Here is a 23,465-nt window from a genome sequence, read left to right as displayed (position 1 = left end):
CCACCTTCCCTGCCTTACAGACATTGTACCCCCACCCACCTGATGCTCACCTGCTGGCTTGAACAAAGTCCCCTCTCGGCTCCGCTGCCATTCTCTTCACACCAGCTCTCATTTTATATTGTATAGATGCAGCTAGATCATGAAATTCTCAGATTTTAGCAGGACAGGACTCCCTGTTAAACAGCCCTGTGGCTGATCTGGGCCTGCAAGCTATACTGAATGCATACTGTATGCAAATGGCTGTAATTGCTTATCCTGTATAATGCAAAGCACAGAACCAGGTGAGTACCAAGAAGCAGCAGGAACTTCAAAGCTGTAGAGCTGTATGATCTGCTCATCTTGAATCCAAGTGGAAAAAACAAGCAAAGAAAAGGGGGCAAGTTAGATTGCTGGTGATATGACACTCCTTCCTTCCCTGTCCCTCTCCTTCCTCGTCTCCCCCTCCCTCCTCCCTCTCTACCCTCTCTCCCCCTGCCTCCTCTCCAGTGTTGAGTGCAGTGTGTTTCCCTGCATCCTCTCCCCCTCCCCCTCCCTCCTCTCTCCTCTCCTGTGGAAGTCTTGTTGTTCCAGTGCTGAGTGCAATGTGTTTCTCTGGCAGGTGCTGGCGTTGGTGATGTTGCCGTGGTGATTGCAGACCCGCAGGGCAGCAAGAACACTGTGGAGGTGATGATTGAAGACAAGGGGAGCAGTGTGTACCGCTGCACCTACCGGCCAGCCCAGCCCGGAGCACATGCCCTCGACATTACCTTCGGGGGGGTGCCCATCCCCAAGAGCCCTTACAGGGTCAACATCGGGGAGGGTGAGACTTGTACATACATGCTTGAAGGTTTCAGCCATAACCTGGCTTGAACTAAGCAAGCTTTGGCAGTCACCATCTCTGGATCCATTTAATAACCAGGTTCAGCTGCTCTAAACATTACTGCTGATTAATTATCTGAAAAAACGACCCTAAAAAATCTCTCGCATGGTATGAGAACCTGGTAGGGGATAGTGACAGTTTGTTTCAGTGATCCCACTGTTTGTTTGGTTGGGCGTTGCCCGCTTCCCAGCCTTTATCTGTAATCCTCGCCTGTCTTCTGCATTGACACGCTAGTTGTGCAATTCCATCGAGCGTTGACAAGGCTTCACTGGCTCCCAGCATCATTTACAATGTCACAATTGCTTCCCATTCTGTATGATCTCGACTGCAGCTCCTTGTGTGCTGTCGCAGGTCTATGGAACCCCTGGTATCTGGAGGGACAGCTGTCCCTGTCTGTTTAGAAGTCTCTGTTGAATGTTTGATAAAGCTGTGAAGTAGGATCTTTCCTGTTGGAGCGCTCAATACTAAACGAAGGCTGTTTCTCCTTCTAATTTTCCTTTTCTTTTATCTTCTTGGCTCTCCCCCCTTCCCTTCCCTCTTCCACCTCTCACCCCCTTCCCTCTCCTGTCTCTCTTCTCCCTTCTCCCCCTCTCCCCTTCTCTTTTCTGCTTCCTAGGCCCCAGCCTGCCCCTCTCCTGCTCTGCTGTGCTGCTGCTGCTTCTCCCTGCTGTGTGTCTGTGGACTGGGGGCCCAGGCTGCGTATGGCTTGGTAGGAGGGAGGGCCGTTCAGAGGGTGCTGGGTAAACTCACCCCCTGAACAGCATCCTCTCCTGAGTCAGCACTGCTGTGAACATGTAGGTGTGAGCCAAGGAGGCAGTGCGTGTGTGCGCGCGCGTGTGCATGCATCTGTCTGTCTGTATATGAGTTTGTGTGTCTGTTTGTGTATGGGTTTGTGTGCGTGTATGTGTGTGGAGGGGGGGGGGTGGTTGGTTATAATTTTAGCAGCCCGCTAGTTCAAAAACAAGGCTGGTGATAAAAAATAGGAAGCAGATTCTCAGGGGAGGTAGAAGGGAACACTTCTGAAAATAAACCTTGTTGTTCTAAAGCCCCAGTGTTCCAGAGCTGTGTTTTTCAGAGGTTGCTGGAAGTTGCTACCGGGTGAGTCAAAGAGCAGTGGGGAAATATGTAATAATGGAAGGACTACAGTCCTTAAAAGCTATTAATGTGTTACCTTGTACACTAACATGTGTTTACACCAGCTAGGGATATAACCCCCCACCCTTTTTAACCTGCTATTCCGTAAGTCAAATAGACACATACATTTGACTACTTGCAACAGAGGAGGTTAAAATCAACCCTGTTTTAAACAATCCATGATATATAACTCAATGTATGTGTCACCATTGGTTTTGAACTTTTGAATCTTCATGCTATACTGTTTTTGAAGTGTGAAGAACTGGAAGCTGTGTGTGTGTGTGTGATGCTTGTGTGTGTGAGCTGAGTGTTCTGAGCCTGCCCCCCTGACACCATTGGCTGCCTATGCAGCCAAGCGTTCAGAGACTTGTAAAGATGGAATTCCTTCTCTGTGAGGCCAGTGTTTCCAGCACAGTCATTGTGCGCAGAAGCCAGCTGTGTTTACTGGGCTAGGGTCTGTAAAAATTAGTTTTATTGGAGTTTATTTTACACACTTCAAAAAGAACAGAGCGGCATTGTCTTTGTGTTTCACTTCAGATATAACTCAGTCCTTTTGGCTCCTGTCGTAGAGCTCTTTATTGGTGATGAGGAAAGCAGATGTGAAAAGTTATGCGTGACAAGGGGGTTTTAAGATTTGTTTTTTTTATGATTTCACCTCTGACCCCTTAATTGTGATCAAGTAGTATACCTAATTTTTGTCTTTTCGTATCAACCAATCAGTCTTCTATCGATATCCTCATGAAGATCTGTCTCCATCTTCATGAAGATCTGTCTCCATCTTCATGAAGATCTGTCTCCATCTTCATGAAGATCTGTCTCCATCTTCATGAAGATCTGTCTCCATCTTCATGAAGATCTGTTTACATTCTCATGAAGAGCTAGCTGTCTTCTCATGAAGATCTGTCTCATGAAGATTTATTTATCTCATCATGATCTGTCTATCTCATCTTGAAGATTTATCTGTCTCCTCGTGAAGATATATCTATCTGTCTCATGAAGATCTATCTATTTGTCTCATGAGGATGTGTCTGTCTCCTCATGAAGATATATCTCTCTATCATTCAGATATACAAGCTAGACTATACAAATTTATTTTAAATCTAGTTTTAAAAGCAGCAACAGTTGGTGCTTCCCTTGCAGAGGTAGGCAGTTCATTCCACAGTTCAGGACTTTATTGAAGCATTAAGGCACACCAGGAGATGGGCTGACATGATCTAACCGCACACTGAAGGTGTTACAAGACACAGTGCGAAGCGGAGTTCCTTTAACCTGAAATGTGCTCTTCTGTCATGTCATCCCACCCCCTGGAGTGTCTTTTAATGTTGTTATAAAACCATTATAAAATTGAGGTTTATTTACTTTTTAAATGAACACAGCAAATGAAAACAATAACAGTAAATATCACTACGCATAAGAAAAGTTCCAGTGAAAAGTAAACCACATTGGTTTCAAAGTGTTTTATTTTAATAGCGGTACAAATCAGTTTATTGATAAATACATTAAGTAAATCATTTCTTTATATCAGTTATATTAACCCATTATATGTTAATTTACTATTTCATTAATGGACATACATGTTTAAAGCTAATGACATAAGAACATAAGAACATAAGAAAGTTTACAAACGAGAGGAGGCCATTCGGCCCATCTTGCTCGTTTGGTTGTTAGTAGCTTATTGATCCCAAAATCTCATCAAGCAGCTTCTTGAAGGATCCCAGGGTGTCAGCTTCAACAACATTACTGGGGAGTTGATTCCAGACCCTCACAATTCTCTGTGTAAAAAAGTGTCTCCTATTTTCTGTTCTGAATGCCCCTTTTTCTAAACTCCATTTGTGACCCCTGGTCCTTGTTTCTTTTTTCAGGCTGAAAAAGTCCCTTGGGTCGACACTGTCAATACCTTTTAGAATTTTGAATGCTTGAATTAGGTCGCCACGTAGTCTTCTTTGTTCAAGACTGAACAGATTCAATTCTTTTAGCCTGTCTGCATATGACATGCCTTTTAAGCCCGGAATAAATAAATGTGATAAAGCTTGAATTATAGATCAGTGATTTTTGTAATGAATGTTCTCTTGAACACAGCCAGATGTCGTGCAGTTTGAAAAGCCGTGCTCTGAATGAAGTGTATTGATGGCTGTACAGCAGTAGGGGGTGCTGCTGCTGGTGAAGGCAATGGTGTCAGTGTGAGGAGCTGCTCTTAGTGTCTTCAATGTTTAGCCTGTCTAGCTTTGCTGAGTTACTGAGGGACAGTGTGTTTTGTGTTTTCCGCTTTGTCTTAGTTTTTTAATGGCTGCTATGAATATGTTGTTAGCATTGTTAAATGCTGCGTCTTTCACTAAATTCACTCTGCTGCTGTACAGTGGGAGGGTCATTCAGAAAGCAGTTGATACAGCTTGCGTACTTATGAAGCTGGACATGCTGTACTGCTCTCCCTCTCTATTACTTATGGAACCGGCATTCAGGTCCCTGAGGAGAAGTGTAAGAGGTCTAGCTTTTTCTTGAGCCAGTTCTGTGGGATATTACAGCCCATTTAGAAGCGTTTTGTCTTTTCGTTTTGGTCAAGTTACAGTTGATTCAGTTCTGGTTCTGTTATTCACTGTGCTGTTTTTCTTTTAAAGAAATGTTGAAGTACTGGTACTTTGTCTGGTTCAGGAAATGAATCTTCATACCAATCTTCAACGGTTTCTCCATTAAAAAGATCAACGTAATTCGGGGTCTGACATTTTTTGACGTTAGTGCTTACTTAGATGTTAAATGGTTTAGAATTAGGACAGGTAAGTGGTGGAGGAATTTGAATCAAAGGTGATGGAACGCAGCTAACCAATCAGAGAGCAGGATTTTTCCAAGCAGATTTCTAATGCTGAGTGCTCTACCACCTGTGTTATTTTTATGTATCTTGGGAATAGTAAGTAGCCCAGCACCCTGTGATCGAAGTGAACGTCTAGGAACAGATGGCGTTAAAAGAACATTTGAATAAGATGTAGCAAGGCCATTTACTGCTTTATAAGTTAAAAGCAGGACCTTAAGATCGATCCTAAACTGGACAGGAAGCCAATACAAAGATGCTAACACAGGGGTAATATTCTATAATGTGACGAGTTTGACTAAAAACGATTGGGAAACCTTTAATGTGACGTACAGGAATGTTTAACTGGGACAGACTCTCTGTTTAAAAACAGTGTAGTGTGCTTTGAATAGGATAGGTGCTCCTCACTGTCAACAGCTTCTCAGTAGGATAGGTGCTCAGTGGTGGCGAGTGCCCAGCTCAGTGGTGGCGAGTGCAGAGCTCATTGATGGAGCAAGCCCAGCTCAGTGATGGAGAGAGCAGAGCTCAGTAATTCCTCCTTGTTTGTGTTCCAGCCTGCACCCCAAATGCATGCCGAGCCAGCGGACGTGGCCTGCAGCCTAAAGGAGTGAGGGTCCGCCAGGTCGCGGATTTCAGAGTGGACACCAAGAACGGCGGGAGTGGAGAGCTGAAGGTGTTGGTGAAGGGGCCCAGTGAGTATTAAAGTGCTCCTCCTGTATCAGATATTTATATTGTGGAGCTCTGGGGACATTCGGAGACAATACAATCAGGGGCACTGCAATGGCACTGCAGACAGGGGCACTGCAATGGCAGTGACTAGTTAGATACAGCCCCTTTGCTTTGACTAGTTAGATACAGCCCCTCATTGTTTGGAGTCTGTGTTTTCCCTGCTCTGACACTGTGTTTGTCTCTTCTTTCCTGACAGAGGGGCTAGAGGAGCCAGTTAAGCAGAAAGACTTTGTGGATGGGGTCTACTCCTTTGAGTACTACCCCCACTCCCCGGGGAAGTATGTGGCAGCCATCACCTGGGGGGGACAGCACATTCCCAAGAGGTGAGCCAGGCAGAGTGCACAGTACAACATGCGCTCTCTAAGGAGTGCTGAGCCAGGCGGAGTGCGCAGTACAACATGCGCTCTCTCAGGAGCGCCGAGCCAGGCGGAGTGCATGGTGCTGCTCCTGTGAGTTCTTTGCTCTTACTCTCTCTGCAGATGCACAGTAATGCTCTCTTTCCTCCTCAGCCCGTTTGAAGTTCAGGTGGACCGGGAGGCCGGTCCGCAGAAGATCCGTGCCTGGGGTCCTGGGCTGGAGGGCGGTGCTGTGGGAAAGCCGGCTGATTTTGTTGTGGAATCCGTGGGGACAGAAGTGGGAACATTAGGTAAGCGAGTCTGTGAGGAATCACCTCCAATTTAGAATTGTGTGTCCTGAAATCAGTAAAACCTCTGCACCTAAAGCCCCTTTCACACTGGCACTCCTACCCAGGTTCTGGCTACTCTGGTCACAATCCTGTGTCATGTGAAACCACGTACCTGGGTCGACACGTCTGACCCGGGTCGAGCGAGACAAAATGCATGAAGGTTGTTCATAAGATGACGAAATAACGAACAACCATGCCTACGTGAAGGTTTCACTTCTCCAAGGAACATTTCTGTTTATTCTGTTTAGCAATTTTTGTGTTGATTAAGACATAGCATGAGCTAGGTTGTAGCAGGGATGAAGAAACATTTGCTTTAATCAACCTTTGGGCCAACGGTTCAATCTAGAGAAGCTTGGATAGAAGCGTCTGTAACAAGTTGCTTCCGTGGCATTGATACTTATCTGTCACCCAGGTCGACCCTGCTTCTTCAGAAAGCAGTGTGAAATTGTGTAGCTGACCCGCATGACACCAGGTCCCAACCCGGGTAGAGCATGGCAGTGTGAAATGGGGCTTAAGATTGGGTCAGCCTGGGTGCAGCAGGCCCCTTTTATAACGGTTTACCACTGTAATGATCATTTAGCATTTTTCACAGGCTTTTCCTAGTGCTTTACCATGCTTTCACTAAGTCTAGTTACATTTTACCATGCTTTCATGATGGGATACTTTTGTAAGGGCAGTGCTGTCATTTTATTATTTTATCAAGGTGTTTTGTTTGAGCTTTGAAGGATTATGAAGAAATCTAAATGGTTGATCTTTGTATTATACTTTGCAAACAACCAATCATAATGCTTTCTACGGGGTGGGGGGATCTTTTAGTATGTGAGGAATAAGACCATTGCATAGCAGCCTGAGCCAACCCGAGTTTTAGTGGCAGCTAGTTTAGATGCACCTTTTCCTCCTGGTCTATGAGATCATAGTAAAACCTGGATTGGCTCAAGCTGCTCTGCAATGGGAGTCTCCTCTCCATTCCTGCTGAGATTCTGAATTGCCTGTTTGGCTCAGACACAGATATAAAGCTGTCGGTTGGAAAGTTGGGCCAGTTCACTCCTCTGCTGGCTGAGGAAGTTGCAATTGCCTCACACACTGTGCCCTGCTCAGATATATAGCTCTGTGTGTCAGTGCCTCACACACTGTGCCCTGCTCAGATATATAGTTCTGTGTTTCTCAGTGCCTCATGCACTGTGCCCAGCTCAGATATATAGCTCTGTGTGTCTCGGTGCCTCACGCACTGTGCCCTGCTCAGATATACAGCTCCCTGTGTCTCAGTGCCTCACACACTGTGCCCTGCTCAGATATATAGCTCCCTGTGTCTCTGTGCCTCACGCACTGTGCCCTGCTCAGATATATAGCTCTCTGTGTCTCAGTGCCTCACACACTGTGCCCTGCTCAGATATATAGCTCCCTGTGTCTCAGTGCCTCACACACTGTGCCCTGCTCAGATATATAGCTCTGTGTGTCTCAGTGCCTCACACACTGTGCCTTGCTCAGATATATAGCTCTGTGTGTCTCAGTGCCTCACACACTGTGCCCTGCTCAGATATATAGCTCCCTGTGTCTCAGTGCCTCACACACTGTGCCCTGCTCAGATATATAGCTCTGTGTGTCTCAGTGCCTCACACACTGTGCCTTGCTCAGATATATAGCTCTGTGTATCTCAGTGCCTCACACACTGTGCCTTGCTCAGATATATAGCTCTGTGTGTCTCAGTGCCTCACACTCTTTGCCCTGCTCAGATATATAGCTCTGTGTGTCTCAGTGCCTCACACACTGTACCCTGCTCAGATATACAGCTCCCTGTGTGTCGGTGCCTCACACACTGTGCCCTGCTCAGATATATAGCTCTGTGTGTCTCAGTGCCTCACACACTGTGCCCTGCTCAGATATACAGCTCGGTGTGTCTCGGTGCCTCACACACTACCCATGTCGTTAACCCTAATGAGTACTGCTTTCAGAACACCGGAGTTAGTAAAGCAGGTCTCATCAATACATTATTACTGACTGGCTACCTTCAGCTGTAACTTGGCTTTATTCTGAATATACAGCTCAGGCCAAAAGTTTAGCATCACCCTATAGAATAAACTCATTGTGCTTCATAAAGTGGAATGAACCCTGCTGAATAATGATACGTTAACATATTGAATTACACACAGTTTTGTAGTTTTTAATGTAATGTGTGACATTTCAAAATCTAACATGAAATACTGTACTGCTATTACAGATTCCGGTAGACTTTGGCAATATCATTTTGTAGTTTCTTTGATTACATGATGTTAAATACAAGATCTAAGTTAAGTCTCGATCCTGAAATAATAGATTTTACTGTCAAAAAGCAACCAAGAAGTTTTGCAGGATGTATATAAATGTAAATTTAGCTGCATTATCCGTGTAGCAACACAATTTAAAACAAACCTCATTCCAGCACTGAAATATTCAGACTGTATGAACGAATACTAATGTGAAACTAAGCTGCAGCACCTAGGTTAGGCACCAAATATGATACCAAAAGTTACCAATTTCATTGAGAATACTAGACTAGTTGTGCGTATTAATAGCGACATTTCACATGCTTTAGTGAAAGCGCCCTGCTAAACCCCTAATGGAAGTATAATTCTAGTTTTAGGTCTGCATCTTATTTCAAATGGCACCCACAAGACAACAGCAGAACAGACTCCGACTCAGTTACAAACAAATGTCAACTGATGAAATTACCACACCGTGACATCAGCAGAAATAGAACAATCCCAATTGCTCTTGAGATTCCGAATGTTGTGGTATTCGTGACTCTGTGTGCTATGCAAGTTCTGTTCCCTGTTCCCCCTCCGTGTGTAACGTGTCGTGTGTGTGTGTGTGTTTGTGTGTGGCTCTTCAGGGTTCGCTATCGAGGGCCCGTCGCAGGCGAAGATCGAGTGTGATGATCAGAACGATGGCTCCTGCAACGTCAGCTACTGGCCCACGGAGGCGGGGGAGTATGCCGTTCACGTCATGTGTGACGACGAGGACATCGAGGACAGCCCCTTCATGGCACTCATCAAGCCTGCCAGCGCCACCTGCAGACCAGACAAGGTAAGGGCAGCACAAGGTCCTGGGGTCTCAGTTTGGGCTCCATTGAATAGAGAAGGGAAGTAAACAAAATTCTTGCTAGATGGTGAACAAGAGAGTGTGTGGGTACGGGGTTAGGCAGGGGTGGCCAAAGCTGGTCTTCAAACTTTGTTCTAAATTGTTTTACTGAATCAGTTAACCCCATATAGAACGTAGTTCATTATAATCGTAACCCCATTACCACGCCACCTTTTGCCAATGCAGTTTTAATTCTTGCTTGTTGCTTCAATTAAACACACAGTAAGTAAAGTGGATCCAGCTCGGCTCTTCAGAGTCTTGGTTTCTCTGCTGACTCTCCGGCTCTCTGCCTTTCATCTCAGGTGAGCGCTTACGGCCCCGGTCTGGAGAAGAGCGGCTGCGTTGTGAACCAGCCTGGGGAGTTCACTGTCGATGCCAAAGAGGCTGGAAAAGCAGCGCTGAAGATCTACGCACAGGTGTGAGAAACATGCAGCTCTTAGTGTGCGTTCACTTTGAACATTATCAGCGGACTGATTCCACAGCTCCTCCAGTGCCTGGATTGCAGTGTGACTGCTCAGCATACAGGTGAAATTCTGTGAATTCAACCAGCCCCCGCCACGATCATTGTCAGTCCGTGCTTGTGAGAGGAATGGCAGGCTGGCATGCAGGGCTGTTCAGATCAGGACTGACGGGATGTATTTTAACTTATTAAAACAAGGTGTAAAGAACGGGCATGGCGACTAGCTGTGATGTGTTTGTTGTCTCTCCAGGACTCGGAGGGGATCCCAATTCCTGTCCAGGTGAAAAACAATGGAGATGGGACCTACGCCTGCTCGTACACGCCCACCAAAGCCATCAAACACACCTTGGCTGTGGCATGGGGGGAGAGCAGCGTGCCTAACAGCCCCTTCAGGGTGAGCACACTGCTCTGCAATATCACTGGAGAACCATTAGCAGACCACAATGACAGAACCGTAATCCAGTACCTGTAATCTGTGAAAGGCAGCACAGTGTTGGTACTGATCAGTCCAGTTCTGAGGTGTATGTTCATACCGTTGGTATTTCAGAAAATGAGAACCTTAGCAGTCCTGTCCCATTGTAGCTGCCCTTTGGTACATAGTGCTGTAGCGCCCCTGTCTGCATTGCCAGTGAAAGCAGTAAGGGTAGCACACATACTGGTCTTGGGCTGTAATAAAGTATTTAAACACGTTTACAATGTGGGTATACAACAAGTAGTGTTCCACCTAAAGTTGCTTTTAAAAAGCTAAGGATTCTTTGGTTTGAATATGAGTTTGTGTTTCAGTGAGCCAGACCTCTAGAAAGTAAAGGGCCTTGAGAATCCCTGTTTGTTCTCCATGCCCAGTGAGGCTGTGTTTGAACAGGTCTGTGTACTTTCAGGTGAGCGTTGGGAAGGGCAGCCACCCCCAGAGAGTGAAGGTGTTTGGGCCGGGAGTGGAGCGCTCTGGTCTGAAAGCCAGCGAACCCACACACTTCACCGTGGACTGCACGGAGGCTGGGGAAGGTAAGATGAGTGCTGTGTTAATACAGCAGCCTGGAAACTGCGGGGGGACCAGTCCTTTCTGGAAACACACTTCTTCCTTTGGACCGGAATGCTGCTGTAGCAGATCCCTGTTGGCAAGCCTACTATTTGTAGGAGGCTTGGTGGTCTACTGGTTAAAGAAAGGGGCTTAATACCAGGAGGTTCCCAGTTCAGATCCCGGCTCGGCCACTGATTCGCTGTGTGTGACCCTGAGCAAATCACTTAAACTTATTAATGAGTGGATGATCCAGCGTGTCGGTGTTAATGAGTGGATGATCCAGCGTGTCGGTGTTAATGAGTGGATGATCCAGCGTGTCGGTGTTAGTGAGTGGATGATCCAGCGTGTCGGTGTTAGTGAGTGGATGATCCAGCGTGTCGGTGTTAATGAGTGGATGATCCAGCGTGTCGGTGTTAATGAGTGGATGATCCAGCGTGTCGGTGTTAGTGAGTGGATGATCCAGCGTGTCGGTGTTAATGAGTGGATGATCCAGCGTGTCGGTGTTAATGAGTGGATGATCCAGCGTGTCGGTGTTAATGAGTGGATGATCCAGCGTGTCGGTGTTAATGAGTGGATGATCCAGCGTGTCGGTGTTAGTGAGTGGATGATCCAGCGTGTCGGTGTTAATGAGTGGATGATCCAGCGTGTCGGTGTTAATGAGTGGATGATCCAGCGTGTCGGTGTTAATGAGTGGATGATCCAGCGTGTCGGTGTTAATGAGTGGATGATCCAGCGTGTCGGTGTTAATGAGTGGATGATCCAGCGTGTCGGTGTTAATGAGTGGATGATCCAGCGTGTCGGTGTTAATGAGTGGATGATCCAGCGTGTCGGTGTTAATGAGTGGATGATCCAGCGTGTCGGTGTTAGTGAGTGGATGATCCAGCGTGTCGGTGTTAGTGAGTGGATGATCCAGCGTGTCGGTGTTAATGAGTGGATGATCCAGCGTGTCGGTGTTAATGAGTGGATGATCCAGCGTGTCGGTGTTAGTGAGTGGATGATCCAGCGTGTCGGTGTTAATGAGTGGATGATCCAGCGTGTCGGTGTTAATGAGTGGATGATCCAGCGTGTCGGTGTTAATGAGTGGATGATCCAGCGTGTCGGTGTTAATGAGTGGATGATCCAGCGTGTCGGTGTTAGTGAGTGGATGATCCAGCGTGTCGGTGTTAATGAGTGGATGATCCAGCGTGTCGGTGTTAATGAGTGGATGATCCAGCGTGTCGGTGTTAATGAGTGGATGATCCAGCGTGTCGGTGTTAATGAGTGGATGATCCAGCGTGTCGGTGTTAATGAGTGGATGATCCAGCGTGTCGGTGTTAATGAGTGGATGATCCAGCGTGTCGGTGTTAATGAGTGGATGATCCAGCGTGTCGGTGTTAGTGAGTGGATGATCCAGCGTGTCGGTGTTAATGAGTGGATGATCCAGCGTGTCGGTGTTAATGAGTGGATGATCCAGCGTGTCGGTGTTAGTGAGTGGATGATCCAGCGTGTCGGTGTTAGTGAGTGGATGATCCAGCGTGTCGGTGTTAGTGAGTGGATGATCCAGCGTGTCGGTGTTAGTGAGTGGATGATCCAGCGTGTCGGTGTTAGTGAGTGGATGATCCAGCGTGTCGGTGTTAGTGAGTGGATGATCCAGCGTGTCGGTGTTAATGAGTGGATGATCCAGCGTGTCGGTGTTAATGAGTGGATGATCCAGCGTGTCGGTGTTAGTGAGTGGATGATCCAGCGTGTCGGTGTTAGTGAGTGGATGATCCAGCGTGTCGGTGTTAGTGAGTGGATGATCCAGCGTGTCGGTGTTAGTGAGTGGGTGATCCAGCGTGTCGGTGTTAATGAGTGGATGATCCAGCGTGTCGGTGTTAGTGAGTGGATGATCCAGCGTGTCGGTGTTAGTGAGTGGATGATCCAGCGTGTCGGTGTTAATGAGTGGATGATCCAGCGTGTCGGTGTTAATGAGTGGATGATCCAGCGTGTCGGTGTTAATGAGTGGATGATCCAGCGTGTCGGTGTTAATGAGTGGATGATCCAGCGTGTCGGTGTTAGTGAGTGGATGATCCAGCGTGTCGGTGTTAGTGAGTGGATGATCCAGCGTGTCGGTGTTAATGAGTGGATGATCCAGCGTGTCGGTGTTAGTGAGTGGATGATCCAGCGTGTCGGTGTTAATGAGTGGATGATCCAGCGTGTCGGTGTTAGTGAGTTGTTGATCCACTGTAACATTTTCATGAATAGCCCCTTTGAGAAGAAAAGTAAACAAACTAAACTTAGTAGAAATTTTCTTTCTTTTCTCACTTATTTCCGAAGCTGTTTTAGTTGTGATAGTGAGTTGTCTGTTAAATACTGATCTGAGTAGAAACAGTAACAACGGATCATACAGAACATGCAATATTAAACATGTATTAATGAAACAGTGTATTAGTAAATGCAGGTGACAGAACACTCCTGTGGATTCTCTTCTGGGGTCCATTGCGAGGCTCCTGGGTTCTGCTGCTGTAAGCGTGTTTCTGGTGCCTCTGCTCCTCAGGAGATGTCAGCATTGGAATCAAGTGTGACGCTCATGTGATCAGCGATAGAGAGGAGGACATTGACTTCGACATCATCCCCAACGTGAACGACACCATCACCGTGAAGTACACCCCGCCCGCGGCCGGGCGATACACCCTCAAAGTGCTCTTCACAGGCCAGGTCAGCCTCAGTGCCTTTGTGTTCTGCAATGAGCTGCTGGCATCCTTTTTAAATAGTTTCCTGCCATCCTTTAATGAACTCCTATTGTTTGAAGGAGAAAGAACAGTTTAGTGGAATCCAGATGGTTTAAAGATTTGCTTGTAAACATGCATGTTACTACGTATCATACAAATCTAGTCAAATGAGCGTCGTGAAAAATAAGGCTTGCACATTTATAACAGCACTATTATAAGACCCGGCACTACTTAGATCATTACATTAAAGACTGGAAGAAATGTGTTGAAAATGTCAGTTATCAAAATACCCCCAAAATAGCAAAAAGCAACAAACAACTCTCATAACCTAAGAATCCAATTTCCATTCATTTGTGTGCATCACTCATCCTCACATTAATGTGGACGTCATCCCTGGCTCTGTCAGGATTCAAAACACCCACTGCCCTGCCACAGGTGCCAAGTATAGGGGCTTTCCCAGTCAAGCACTGTATTGTTACTGTGCTCATAACCACACAAGAAGAGGCACATTGGAAACAGTGTGGAGGAAAGCTAACACTTTATATTCTGTGTTATAGAGCTGTGATTTGATCTCTTTTGTCATTTTCTTTAGGAAATTCCCATCAGCCCGTTCCGAGTGAAGGTGGAGCCGTCCCATGATGCCAGCAAAGTGCGAGCCGAAGGTCCTGGGTTAAACAAGACAGGTGAGACTGCCCTGTGTCTACTCCCACTGCACCTGCTCCTTTCAGGCTATTTTGATCCTTCTAAAAATAATTTGCAGTAACTGATGCACAATGCAAAGGCTTGATCTGTTGTCTACACCCTTTGTAACTCCACATCACCTGCTTTCCGTGTCTCTGCATTCATCAATCTTTCCTCTTGAAGTGCGAATGTAGGGAGCTAGACAAATTTACCATAATGTATGTGTTTCATATGGGGAAAATGATGGCAATACATGTTGAATAAGATTTACTGGGATTATTCTGTTAGGTTTGATTGAAGTCAGTTCTGAAATGGTTATACAGTTTCTGCAGATGTTTGTTTATATTGTATTCTATGTCTTTGAAAATGAAACCTACATTTCAACAAGTGCCTTTTTCAATGAGCACGCAGATTTTCTGACACTCGTTTCATCGGAGTAGATTTTATCGAAGATTTTTCTTTGTGCTTTGTGGGCTTTGAGGGAGCACAAGGCTCAGGTATGAATTTCTTAGTTGACAAGCGTTTCATCGTGGAACCAGGCACGAGCTGAAGCGTTTGTCTGACAAATTTATTTCCCTGTGGTTTTTATTGAGAATTAAGTACAGGTGACTGCATGGACAGCTCTCTGTGTTTCCTGCAGGAGTGGAGAGTGAGAAGCCAACTCACTTCACTGTGTTCACCAAGGGGGCAGGGAAGGCTCCTCTGGACGTGCAGTTTAGCGCGCCGCTGAAGGGTGAGGCCATCCGAGACTTTGAGATCATCGACAACTACGACTACTCCCACACTGTCAAATATACCCCCGTACAGCAGGTAAGCTCACACCAGAGCCTCTGTACCTGCACACTGACATCTTTAGATTCAGCACAACTGCAGGACTTCAATTGTGACAAGTAACTGTGGGCATTCATTAGCACAGACTTGAAGAGCATAACAATCGCTCATCATTCTAGATGGTCATTCTTGGTCTGCTAATGGACAGTCGTTACATGCTACTCAATATACTGTGATTGTATTTATTCTGTCTAATTGTTGCTGTGCTGCTGTGTATCTTCAGCCCTTCTTGAATACACCAATTGCTGAGGTTTGTTTCTCAGTGAAAGCAGTGTGAATGGTGTGATGCGTTTCTCAATGTGAGTGGTTTGTTTCTCAGTGAAAGCAGTGTGAGTGGTGTGATGTGTTTCTCAGTGAAAGCAGTGTGAGTGGTGTGATTGTGTTTCTTAGTGTGAGTGGTGTGATGTGTTTCTCAGTGAAAGCAGTTTGAGTGGTGTGATTGTGTTTCTCAGTGTGAATGGTGTGATGTGTTTCTCAGTGAAAGCAGTGTGAATGGTGTGATGTGTTTCTCAGTGAAAGCAGTGTGAATGGTGAGATGTGTTTCTCATGAGTGAGGCTGCAGTGAACCCAGTTTCTCACACCTGGTTCCTCCTGCAGGGCAGTCTGGGAGTGGCGGTGATGTACGGGGGGGATCCCATTCCCAAGAGCCCGTTCAGTGTGGGCGTGGCTGCACCGCTGGACCTGAGCAGAGTGACAGTGAGCGGCCTGGAGAGTCGTGAGTACCTGCAGAGATTCACTGGAGCTGCGAGAGTCTGCAGTCTTACATTTATAAATGTATTATTGTGGAGTGTTTAATAGGGAATACTGCAACAGTACCATAATTCTTCACTTGCTTCCACATTGTTCCTGTAATAATATTGGAGCAGCTGTTGAAGGCTGCTCTCATGGGAAGCTTTGTCTGCCTCTAACCTGGCCCTCTCTCGCTCGCCTAGGTGTTGAGGTTGGCAAGGACCAGGAGTTTGCTGTGAGCACAAAGGGGGCAGGAGGGCAGGGCAGGCTGGAGGCTCTGATCACCAGCCCGGCGAAGAAGGCCATGCCATGCATGGTGGAAACCCTGCCTGGCAAGGACAGCAGCCTGGTCAAGTACATCCCCAAGGAGGAGGGCTTTTATTCGCTTGACCTCAGCTACGATGGGAGCCCTATTCCTGGGAGCCCCTTCCTCGTGGAAGCCACTTTACCCCCAGACCCTTCCAAGGTAACTTGCTTCTTTAGGGTGTAACGTTCTTGAAATGTCACACTACGATACGTATCACGATGTGCATTTCAGGGTACAATGTCATTTATCATGATGCATGCAATTGTCCTGATGGCTGCTTTTATGACAAATTCATATTTAATGATGGACTATTTTGTTAAGACAAAAATGAAATTCCCCTCACGCACTACCAAGGCACCCTGCTCCTGTACTGGCTTTGTATTGACCTATAAATAAGCATTAGAGTAGAATCCCACCCTTAACCCCCAGTGAGCAAATAATTATATTACTCCGAAAATTCACTTTTGAGACCCAAGCTTTTAAAAATAATGTCCTTATGTAGGATAACATCATCTCCCAAGTTGTTTTGCTGCTCATCTGAAGCAGTGTATCCCTGGTACAGGGGTGCTGTAATGCACTGTGCTGCAGTGTATCCCTGGTACAGGGGTGCTGTAATGCACTGTGCTGCAGTGTATCCCCGGTACAGGGGTGCTGTAATGCACTGTGCTGCAGTGTATCCCCGGTACAGGGGTGCTGTAATGCACTGTGCTGCAGTGTATCCCCGGTACAGGGGTGCTGTAATGCACTGTGCTGCAGTGTATCCCCGGTACAGGGGTGCTGTAATGCACTGTGCTGCAGTGTATCCCCGGTAAAGGGGTGCTGTAATGCACTGTGCTGCAGTGTATCCCTGGCACAGGGGTGCTGTAATGCACTGTGCTGCAGTGTATCCCCGGTACAGGGGTGCTGTAATGCACTGTGCTGCAGTGTATCCCTGGCACAGGGGTGCTGTAATGCACTGTGCTGCAGTGTATCCCTGGTAAAGGGGTGCTGTAATGCACTGTGCTGCAGTGTATCCCTGGTAAAGGGGTGCTGTAATGCACTGTGCTGCAGTGTATCCCTGGCACAGGGGTGCTGTAATGCACTGTGCTGCAGTGTATCCCTGGCACAGGGGTGCTGTAATGCACTGTGCTGCAGTGTATCCCTGGTAAAGGGGTGCTGTAATGCACTGTGCTGCAGTGTATCCCCGGTACAGGGGTGCTGTCATGCACTGCGCTGTCTCCTCACAGGCCCCGTTAATCTGCTTCCTCTGCTTATTTGTCCTCCAGGTTAAAGCCTACGGACCCGGTCTGCAGGGTGGTCTGGTTGGGAGCCCGGCTGAGTTCATGATTGACACGAAGGGGGCTGGGACGGGGGGCCTGGGGCTGACCGTGGAGGGGCCCTGCGAGGCCAAGATCGAGTGCTCAGACAACGGGGATGGGACCTGCTCGGTGTCCTATCTGCCCACGGAGCAGGGGGAATACCTCGTCAACATCCTGTTCCAGGAGGTGCACATCCCCGGCTCGCCGTTCAGGGCTGGCGTGACTCTACCCTTTGACCCGGCCAAGGTTGTGGTGTCTGGTCCGGGGCTGCAGCGGGGGAAGGTGGGAGAGGCAAGCCTGCTCAGGGTCGACTGCTCCAGGGCCGGGCCCGGGGAGCTGGCTCTGGAGGCAGTGTCGGACTCGGGGTCCAAGGCTGAGCCCCGCATGGAGGACCACGGCGATGGGACGTACACAGCCACCTACACCCCCCTCCAAGCAGGCATGTACACGCTGCTGCTCCGCTACGGGGGCCAGGCCGTGCCCACCTTCCCAGCCAGGGTGCAGGTGGATCCTGCTGTCGACACCAGCAAGGTCAAGGTGTACGGCCCTGGAGTGAAGGGAGAAGGTAGGATACGCTGCTTCGCTTTCTGTAGCATGTTTCAGGACTGTGCTGGGATTTTCCCCAGTGTTATAAATCCATATCTGTCATTCATCCAGAACAATAGTGTTAGAACATGTAGTATTAGCTACTAAAAGAACATGTCTACAATTATCTGACTAACTGTTTCCACTAGAAGAGTCTGTTTCAAGACATGAGAAAGGCTTCTGGTGAAAACGTTTGAGAATTTGAGTACAGTGCTTGCTCTTTATTTAGCTATCTTACACATCAAAAGCAGGGAACTGAAAGCAATGAATTGGTGAAGTACGCTATGCAGTGTATATGTTCACGTTACTGAAATTATGGTCTAACAGTGAATTCATCGCATTTGTGAATCATGAAATATAGGTCTTTGTAATGCATTGTTATATAGCCTGGCTTGGGGAGGTGTTTGTAATGCATTGTTATATAGCCTGGCTTGGGGAGGTGTTTGTAATGCATTGTTATATAGCCTGGCTTGGAGAGGTGTTTGTAATGCATTGTTATATAGCCTTGCTTGGGGAGGTGTTTGTAATGCATTGTTATATAGCCTGGTTTGGGGAGGTGTTTGTAATGTATTGTTATGTAGTCTTGCTTGGGGAGGTGTTTGTAATGCATTGTTATATAGCCTGGCTTGGGGAGGTGTTTTTAATACATTGTTATATAGCCTGGCTTGGGGAGGTGTTTGTAATGCATTGTTATATAGCCTGGCTTGGGGAGGTGTTTTTAATACATTGTTATATATCCTGGCTTGTTATACCAAAGGGGTTTAGCTTTATTGCAGCTTTCAGGAAACTCAGCAGAGGTGGACTCTCTTATAGGCAGATCTGCTGTAAGAAAGCCAGTGTGTTTCAATTCCAGTCAAGGAATTTAAAAACATGTCAAAGGGACAGCTGAAATGGGGATAATAGTCAGGAGTACACCAATAAACATAATCTGTACCATTTACGCACACTTGAGATCTATACATGATTCTAAGCTGCTAAAAGCTATTTCTTGGGAACAGTTTGTTAGAATTTCCTTGGATTTGGCATGGCCAAAGATGAAGAGTTCAGAGAGTAATTGTTCTCTTCTTGGAGAGGGAAGTGGAATCATTTCTCTCTTTCTTTGATTCAGGAGTTTTCCGGGAAGCCACCACGGATTTCATGGTGGACGCTCGCTCCCTGACGAAGGTGGGAGGGGATCACATTAAGACATGCATCACAAACCCCTCGGGGGCGCAGACAGACTGTGTGATCAAAGACCAGACTGACGGGACCTACGCTGCGGAGTACACGCCATTCGAAAGCGGTGAGCAGCACAACCAATGGCCTCTTGATCTGGATAGAGGGTTGCTATCCCTGTTCTGACATGTTTCAGTCCTGCACCATTATTTACAAATGTTCAAATCAATCCAAGTCTTTCACAAGTTTTATACAAACATCCATTAAAACCCCAGAATGTGCTGCAAGCTGTCACACACAAGTTGGGGGCAGCTACCTGCTGTTTCCATTACAGAACAGTACAGATGAGAGGCCCTTTCTAAGAAAGCTCTTGGATTGCATGTAACAGACGCAGCTTTTTGGGAAGCTACAGTATTGTATGTGGAGAAGGGGACGCATCTGTCTGCAATGCATAGTCTCGAGGGCTCCACTGCTTTCCTTCTTTAACTCCTCCCGGTTGTGTAATTGGATCCATGCAGGACAGCCTGCATCCATGCAGGACAGCCTGTGTTATTGATCGCTGTGATACAGTTCCTTTTAACGTCTTCAGGACCGGAGAGTTTGAAGTGACACAAAGTAGCATCGTTTTTTCCTGATGTTTTCAAAGGTTCCAGTTCCTGTAAATCTGGTGTGTAAACTCTGCCAGTGTACTGTAGAAATCGTTTTACAGACATGTTATTTATACTTCATTCATGCATTCCAGAGTGAAACGTTTGGGCTTGACTGCAGTGGTTCTATTTCAAATGTATAATCACAAAATTTTAGTAGCAAAACACAGCTACTATAAAACCATTGTATACCATACAATTTTTAAAATCACAAATTCAGGTTCAGGATCTGGCAGTATGTGGAGCTTCGTATCTGTATGAAGAACATGTTGAACTAGCATTTGAAGTGGTGTATAGCGAGATGGTCATGTTGACGATCCCGGTGGCACACTCTCAGTATTTCTCCCCTGGTGCATGTGTTGCAGGTGTGCACGCTCTTGCCGTGATGTTTGATGACGTGCCGGTGCCAGGCAGCCCGTTCCAGGTTGGCGTGGCAGAGGGATGTGACCCACGGCGTGTGCAAGCTCACGGGCCAGGGCTACAGGAGGCGCTGACCCACAAACCCAACAAATTCACCGTCATCACAAGGTACCGCGTCACTGCCCTGCCTGCCCAGTCTGCTTTCCTTTTGATATGCCCCACATAGTATTTTGCCCCATTTCATTTTACAAGCATGTGAAATTCAACAAGACAAACGTACCTGTAAGTAGATTTAGCATTTGGCATTGAAGTAGAGTTTTCAAACCCTGGACTTGTTTAGCACCTTGCAGCCCATGCCAAGAGGCACAGATCTCCTGGCAGTGGAAAGACCTCTGAGGGTTGTCTGAATAAGTTTACCAATGTCAGTGTTTCTTTGCTGTTTCGGAGATCGCAGAGCCTCCACAGGTCAGCGTGAAACCCACAGTGTTCCCTGTCCAGTCCCCGGCGCTCAGGGGCTGCATGCTTGTCTTGACGGGACCTTCACTCTCCACTCTCCACAGGGGGGCCGGTATTGGGGGGCTGGGGATCACCGTGGAGGGTCCCTCCGAGTCCAAGATGTCCTGCAAAGACAACAAGGACGGCAGCTGCAGTGTGGAATATACTCCCTACACCCCTGGCATGTATGATGTGAACATCACCTACGGAGGCCAGCATGTTCCAGGTAGGACCACACACATAGTGTTCCAGGAGAATCCCATCCCAGAATGTAATAAACCAACAAGGCTCATTACAGCATTACCATGTTCCAGGTAGGACCACACACATAGTGTTCCAGGAGAATCGCATTGTGGAATCTAAGAACAAGGCTCATTACAACATCACTTCTACAAAGCTGTCCTGTTAAATTTCTTGAGTACTCTTTTGCTTTTCGGTCTTGGATAGGACTAAAGCAGTGGTTCTCAAACATGAATTTTAAAGGGCCACATTTGCAGCCCTGAAACATGACCTGGGGAAGCATCATTTAAGAATGAATAAAACACTGTACAGCTATGCACATGATGTTGGCATCTCGTTTGCCCATGCATGCCCATGCACCAGTGTTTCCTCATGACAGACCATGCTATTATCAGATTTTCACACATACTCTTTTTATTGATGTATATGCTCTGAGCACAGTCTTAAACCCAGGGGAGATGTTTAAGGAGGACAGAGATGTTCAAAACTGCAGTAAGTGGTTTTGTTCGTTCACTGGGCGTGCTATATGTCCAGACAATTTTTTAATCATCAAGAAAATGACAGACTCATTTAATTAGAAGTTGTAATGAATCAGAGCAGCAGTAGTGTGCTTTTTGGTTTATTAAATGCTTTCAAAATTGATCAAGTGGTTGCAGACCACTGGATCCCTGCTAATAGGCAGGCTGGACGTTTCCAGTGCTTTTACAGGTTTAACAGCATCAGTACTTCAATACAGCAATACAGATGGTTATCATATGCTTAGCCTTCAGGCTATAAAATGCACCACAACTACGTTCGAGAACATTCAATATATCACTCTACAGCTAAAATATAAAACCTATACCTTATAACAATGCATCAATATAACATAGATATTAAATGCAAATGTATGCTTACCTTCCAGTATATGAAAGTGTAGTGTAGGATATATTGAAAAATAAAAACTGTCTTCAAAAGGCAGAGACTTGATTTCGACCAAACAGCAATCAGGTTTTCAGAGATCTTCAGAGTATGGACCACACAACTTGTAGTTAGCAAATTGAGCGATACTTGACTGGGATTTTACCTTGGTTTTTATAAGTTTTCCCTCCATTGAATACATCAGGAGTCCCAATTAAATCTGATCATCAATCTGCCTTGACAGTTCTTATCTTTGAGTTAGTGATATATTCTAGAAGGATCAGGTCAACTCTTTTTAAAACTAATTGATAACTTCTTTCCAAAAATATTGGAACATGATCTCATAGCTTCTCTTTTTTCAACCCCTCCTTTTTCTAATAAGTCAGGTGAATCACAGGTCACAGGATCCTTGCTATAATACCTCACAATACAAGTTTATATGTGTATTAAAAGAGATTTTATTTTATATATACAGTGGTTTGCAGAAGTATTCACCCCTACCAGTAATGTCACATATTGTTTGTAATTTAACAAAGTGTGCGCAGTTTTTCAAACAAACTTTTTTTTATTCAAAGCTGTAGTGGTTAAACTGAAAACCGTTACATGAGGAGGAGGTTAAATGTCAGCAAAACGTAAGTATTCAGCACCTTAAGTCAGTAAGTGGTAGAAGCACCTTTTGCAGCAATTACTGCATTTTGGATAGGTCTCTACTAACTTTGCACAGTAGGATGGTGAAATTCTTGCCCATTCTTCACAGGAAAATTGCTCCAGTTCTGATAAGTTTGTTGGGGATTGTCGATGGACTGCAATCTTCACGTCTCGCCATACATTTTCAATTGGATTCAAGTTAGGACTTTCACTGGGCCACTCAACAACATTAATTCTCTTCTTGTTCAACCACTCCAGTGTGGCTTTGGCTGTGTTCTTTGGGTCATTGTCCTGCTGAAATGTGAATTTCCTCCAGGTTTTCCTCAAGGATTCGCCTGTACTTTGCACCAGTTTCCCTTATATCCTGACAAACTTCCCATCCCCTTGGTGTGCTCCTGTTTTACCAGTTACCAAGTGATCTGAAAACAAACAGGCATTGTTTATCTATCACCCGCTTGAGGCAGCACCAGATATGCAAGGCCAGTGTGCCTGTTGAAGACAAGCACAGCAGATGCTGTACCTGCCATGTTGCGGAGAAGCTGGGCCTGGAGCAATTTCCGCCTCTGGAGGCTTAAATTGCAGCTTTGGTACAAGCACCTAATGTTGCACTCTGTCCAAGGACGCTATCTGCCCTGACAAGCACTGCCTGGTCTCGGAGGTGATCCTCAAGCATGCCTATTTAGCAAGTACATTTCGCCGCACAGCTGGGCACTATAATTAATATTCTGGCAGCCTACCAGTCCTATTTGCTGAGGGCCCTCACCAGAACAGCTGCATGAGCTGCGCCTGGTCAACAAGAACATGTTCCGTGCATCAAAACTGAACGGGGCAGGCTGTAGGAAGGAGCCTGGCTGCACTGATAGCTGCACGTAGGCAGTTTTGGCTTTCTGCTAGATGCCACTATTACACCAGGGCATACGTTTGGTCCCGCGGTGGAAAGGATGCTGCAGCGATCTCGCTGTGTGTGGGAGTCCATGAACAAGCTTGTTCACCTGCTTCCCAAGTGACCACCTCCAGTGCATAAACCAGCTGCAAACTGGCACCCTAGGCCCCAGCAGCCTCAAAGACCGGCACAGGCTGTGCCTGCTGCCAGA

The 23,465-nt window shown here is 46.5% G+C and overlaps 1 protein-coding gene across 3 annotated transcripts in view; it reads left to right on the top strand.

The window, feature by feature from the left end:
* The window catches only part of LOC121298072 (filamin-B), a 112,707-nt gene that overhangs the window by 43,311 nt on the left and 45,931 nt on the right, over positions 1–23,465 (top strand). For all 3 annotated transcript variants that reach the window (XM_041224857.1, XM_041224859.1, XM_041224858.1), the window contains exons 8-24: positions 599–799; positions 5,351–5,488; positions 5,722–5,848; positions 6,035–6,171; positions 9,080–9,273; positions 9,630–9,743; positions 10,038–10,181; positions 10,666–10,789; positions 13,321–13,481; positions 14,088–14,178; positions 14,817–14,986; positions 15,605–15,722; positions 15,940–16,202; positions 17,309–17,906; positions 19,035–19,208; positions 20,094–20,256; positions 20,649–20,809. In XM_041224857.1, coding sequence (XP_041080791.1) covers positions 599–799; positions 5,351–5,488; positions 5,722–5,848; positions 6,035–6,171; positions 9,080–9,273; positions 9,630–9,743; positions 10,038–10,181; positions 10,666–10,789; positions 13,321–13,481; positions 14,088–14,178; positions 14,817–14,986; positions 15,605–15,722; positions 15,940–16,202; positions 17,309–17,906; positions 19,035–19,208; positions 20,094–20,256; positions 20,649–20,809 — 3,078 coding nt within the window. The remainder of the gene's footprint in view (positions 1–598; positions 800–5,350; positions 5,489–5,721; positions 5,849–6,034; positions 6,172–9,079; positions 9,274–9,629; positions 9,744–10,037; positions 10,182–10,665; positions 10,790–13,320; positions 13,482–14,087; positions 14,179–14,816; positions 14,987–15,604; positions 15,723–15,939; positions 16,203–17,308; positions 17,907–19,034; positions 19,209–20,093; positions 20,257–20,648; positions 20,810–23,465) is intronic.

This window comes from Polyodon spathula, chromosome 23 (assembly GCF_017654505.1).
Source record: "Polyodon spathula isolate WHYD16114869_AA chromosome 23, ASM1765450v1, whole genome shotgun sequence".
Classification (NCBI taxonomy): Eukaryota; Metazoa; Chordata; class Actinopteri; order Acipenseriformes; family Polyodontidae; genus Polyodon; species Polyodon spathula.
This window is presented reverse-complemented; position numbering and strand designations above follow the sequence as displayed.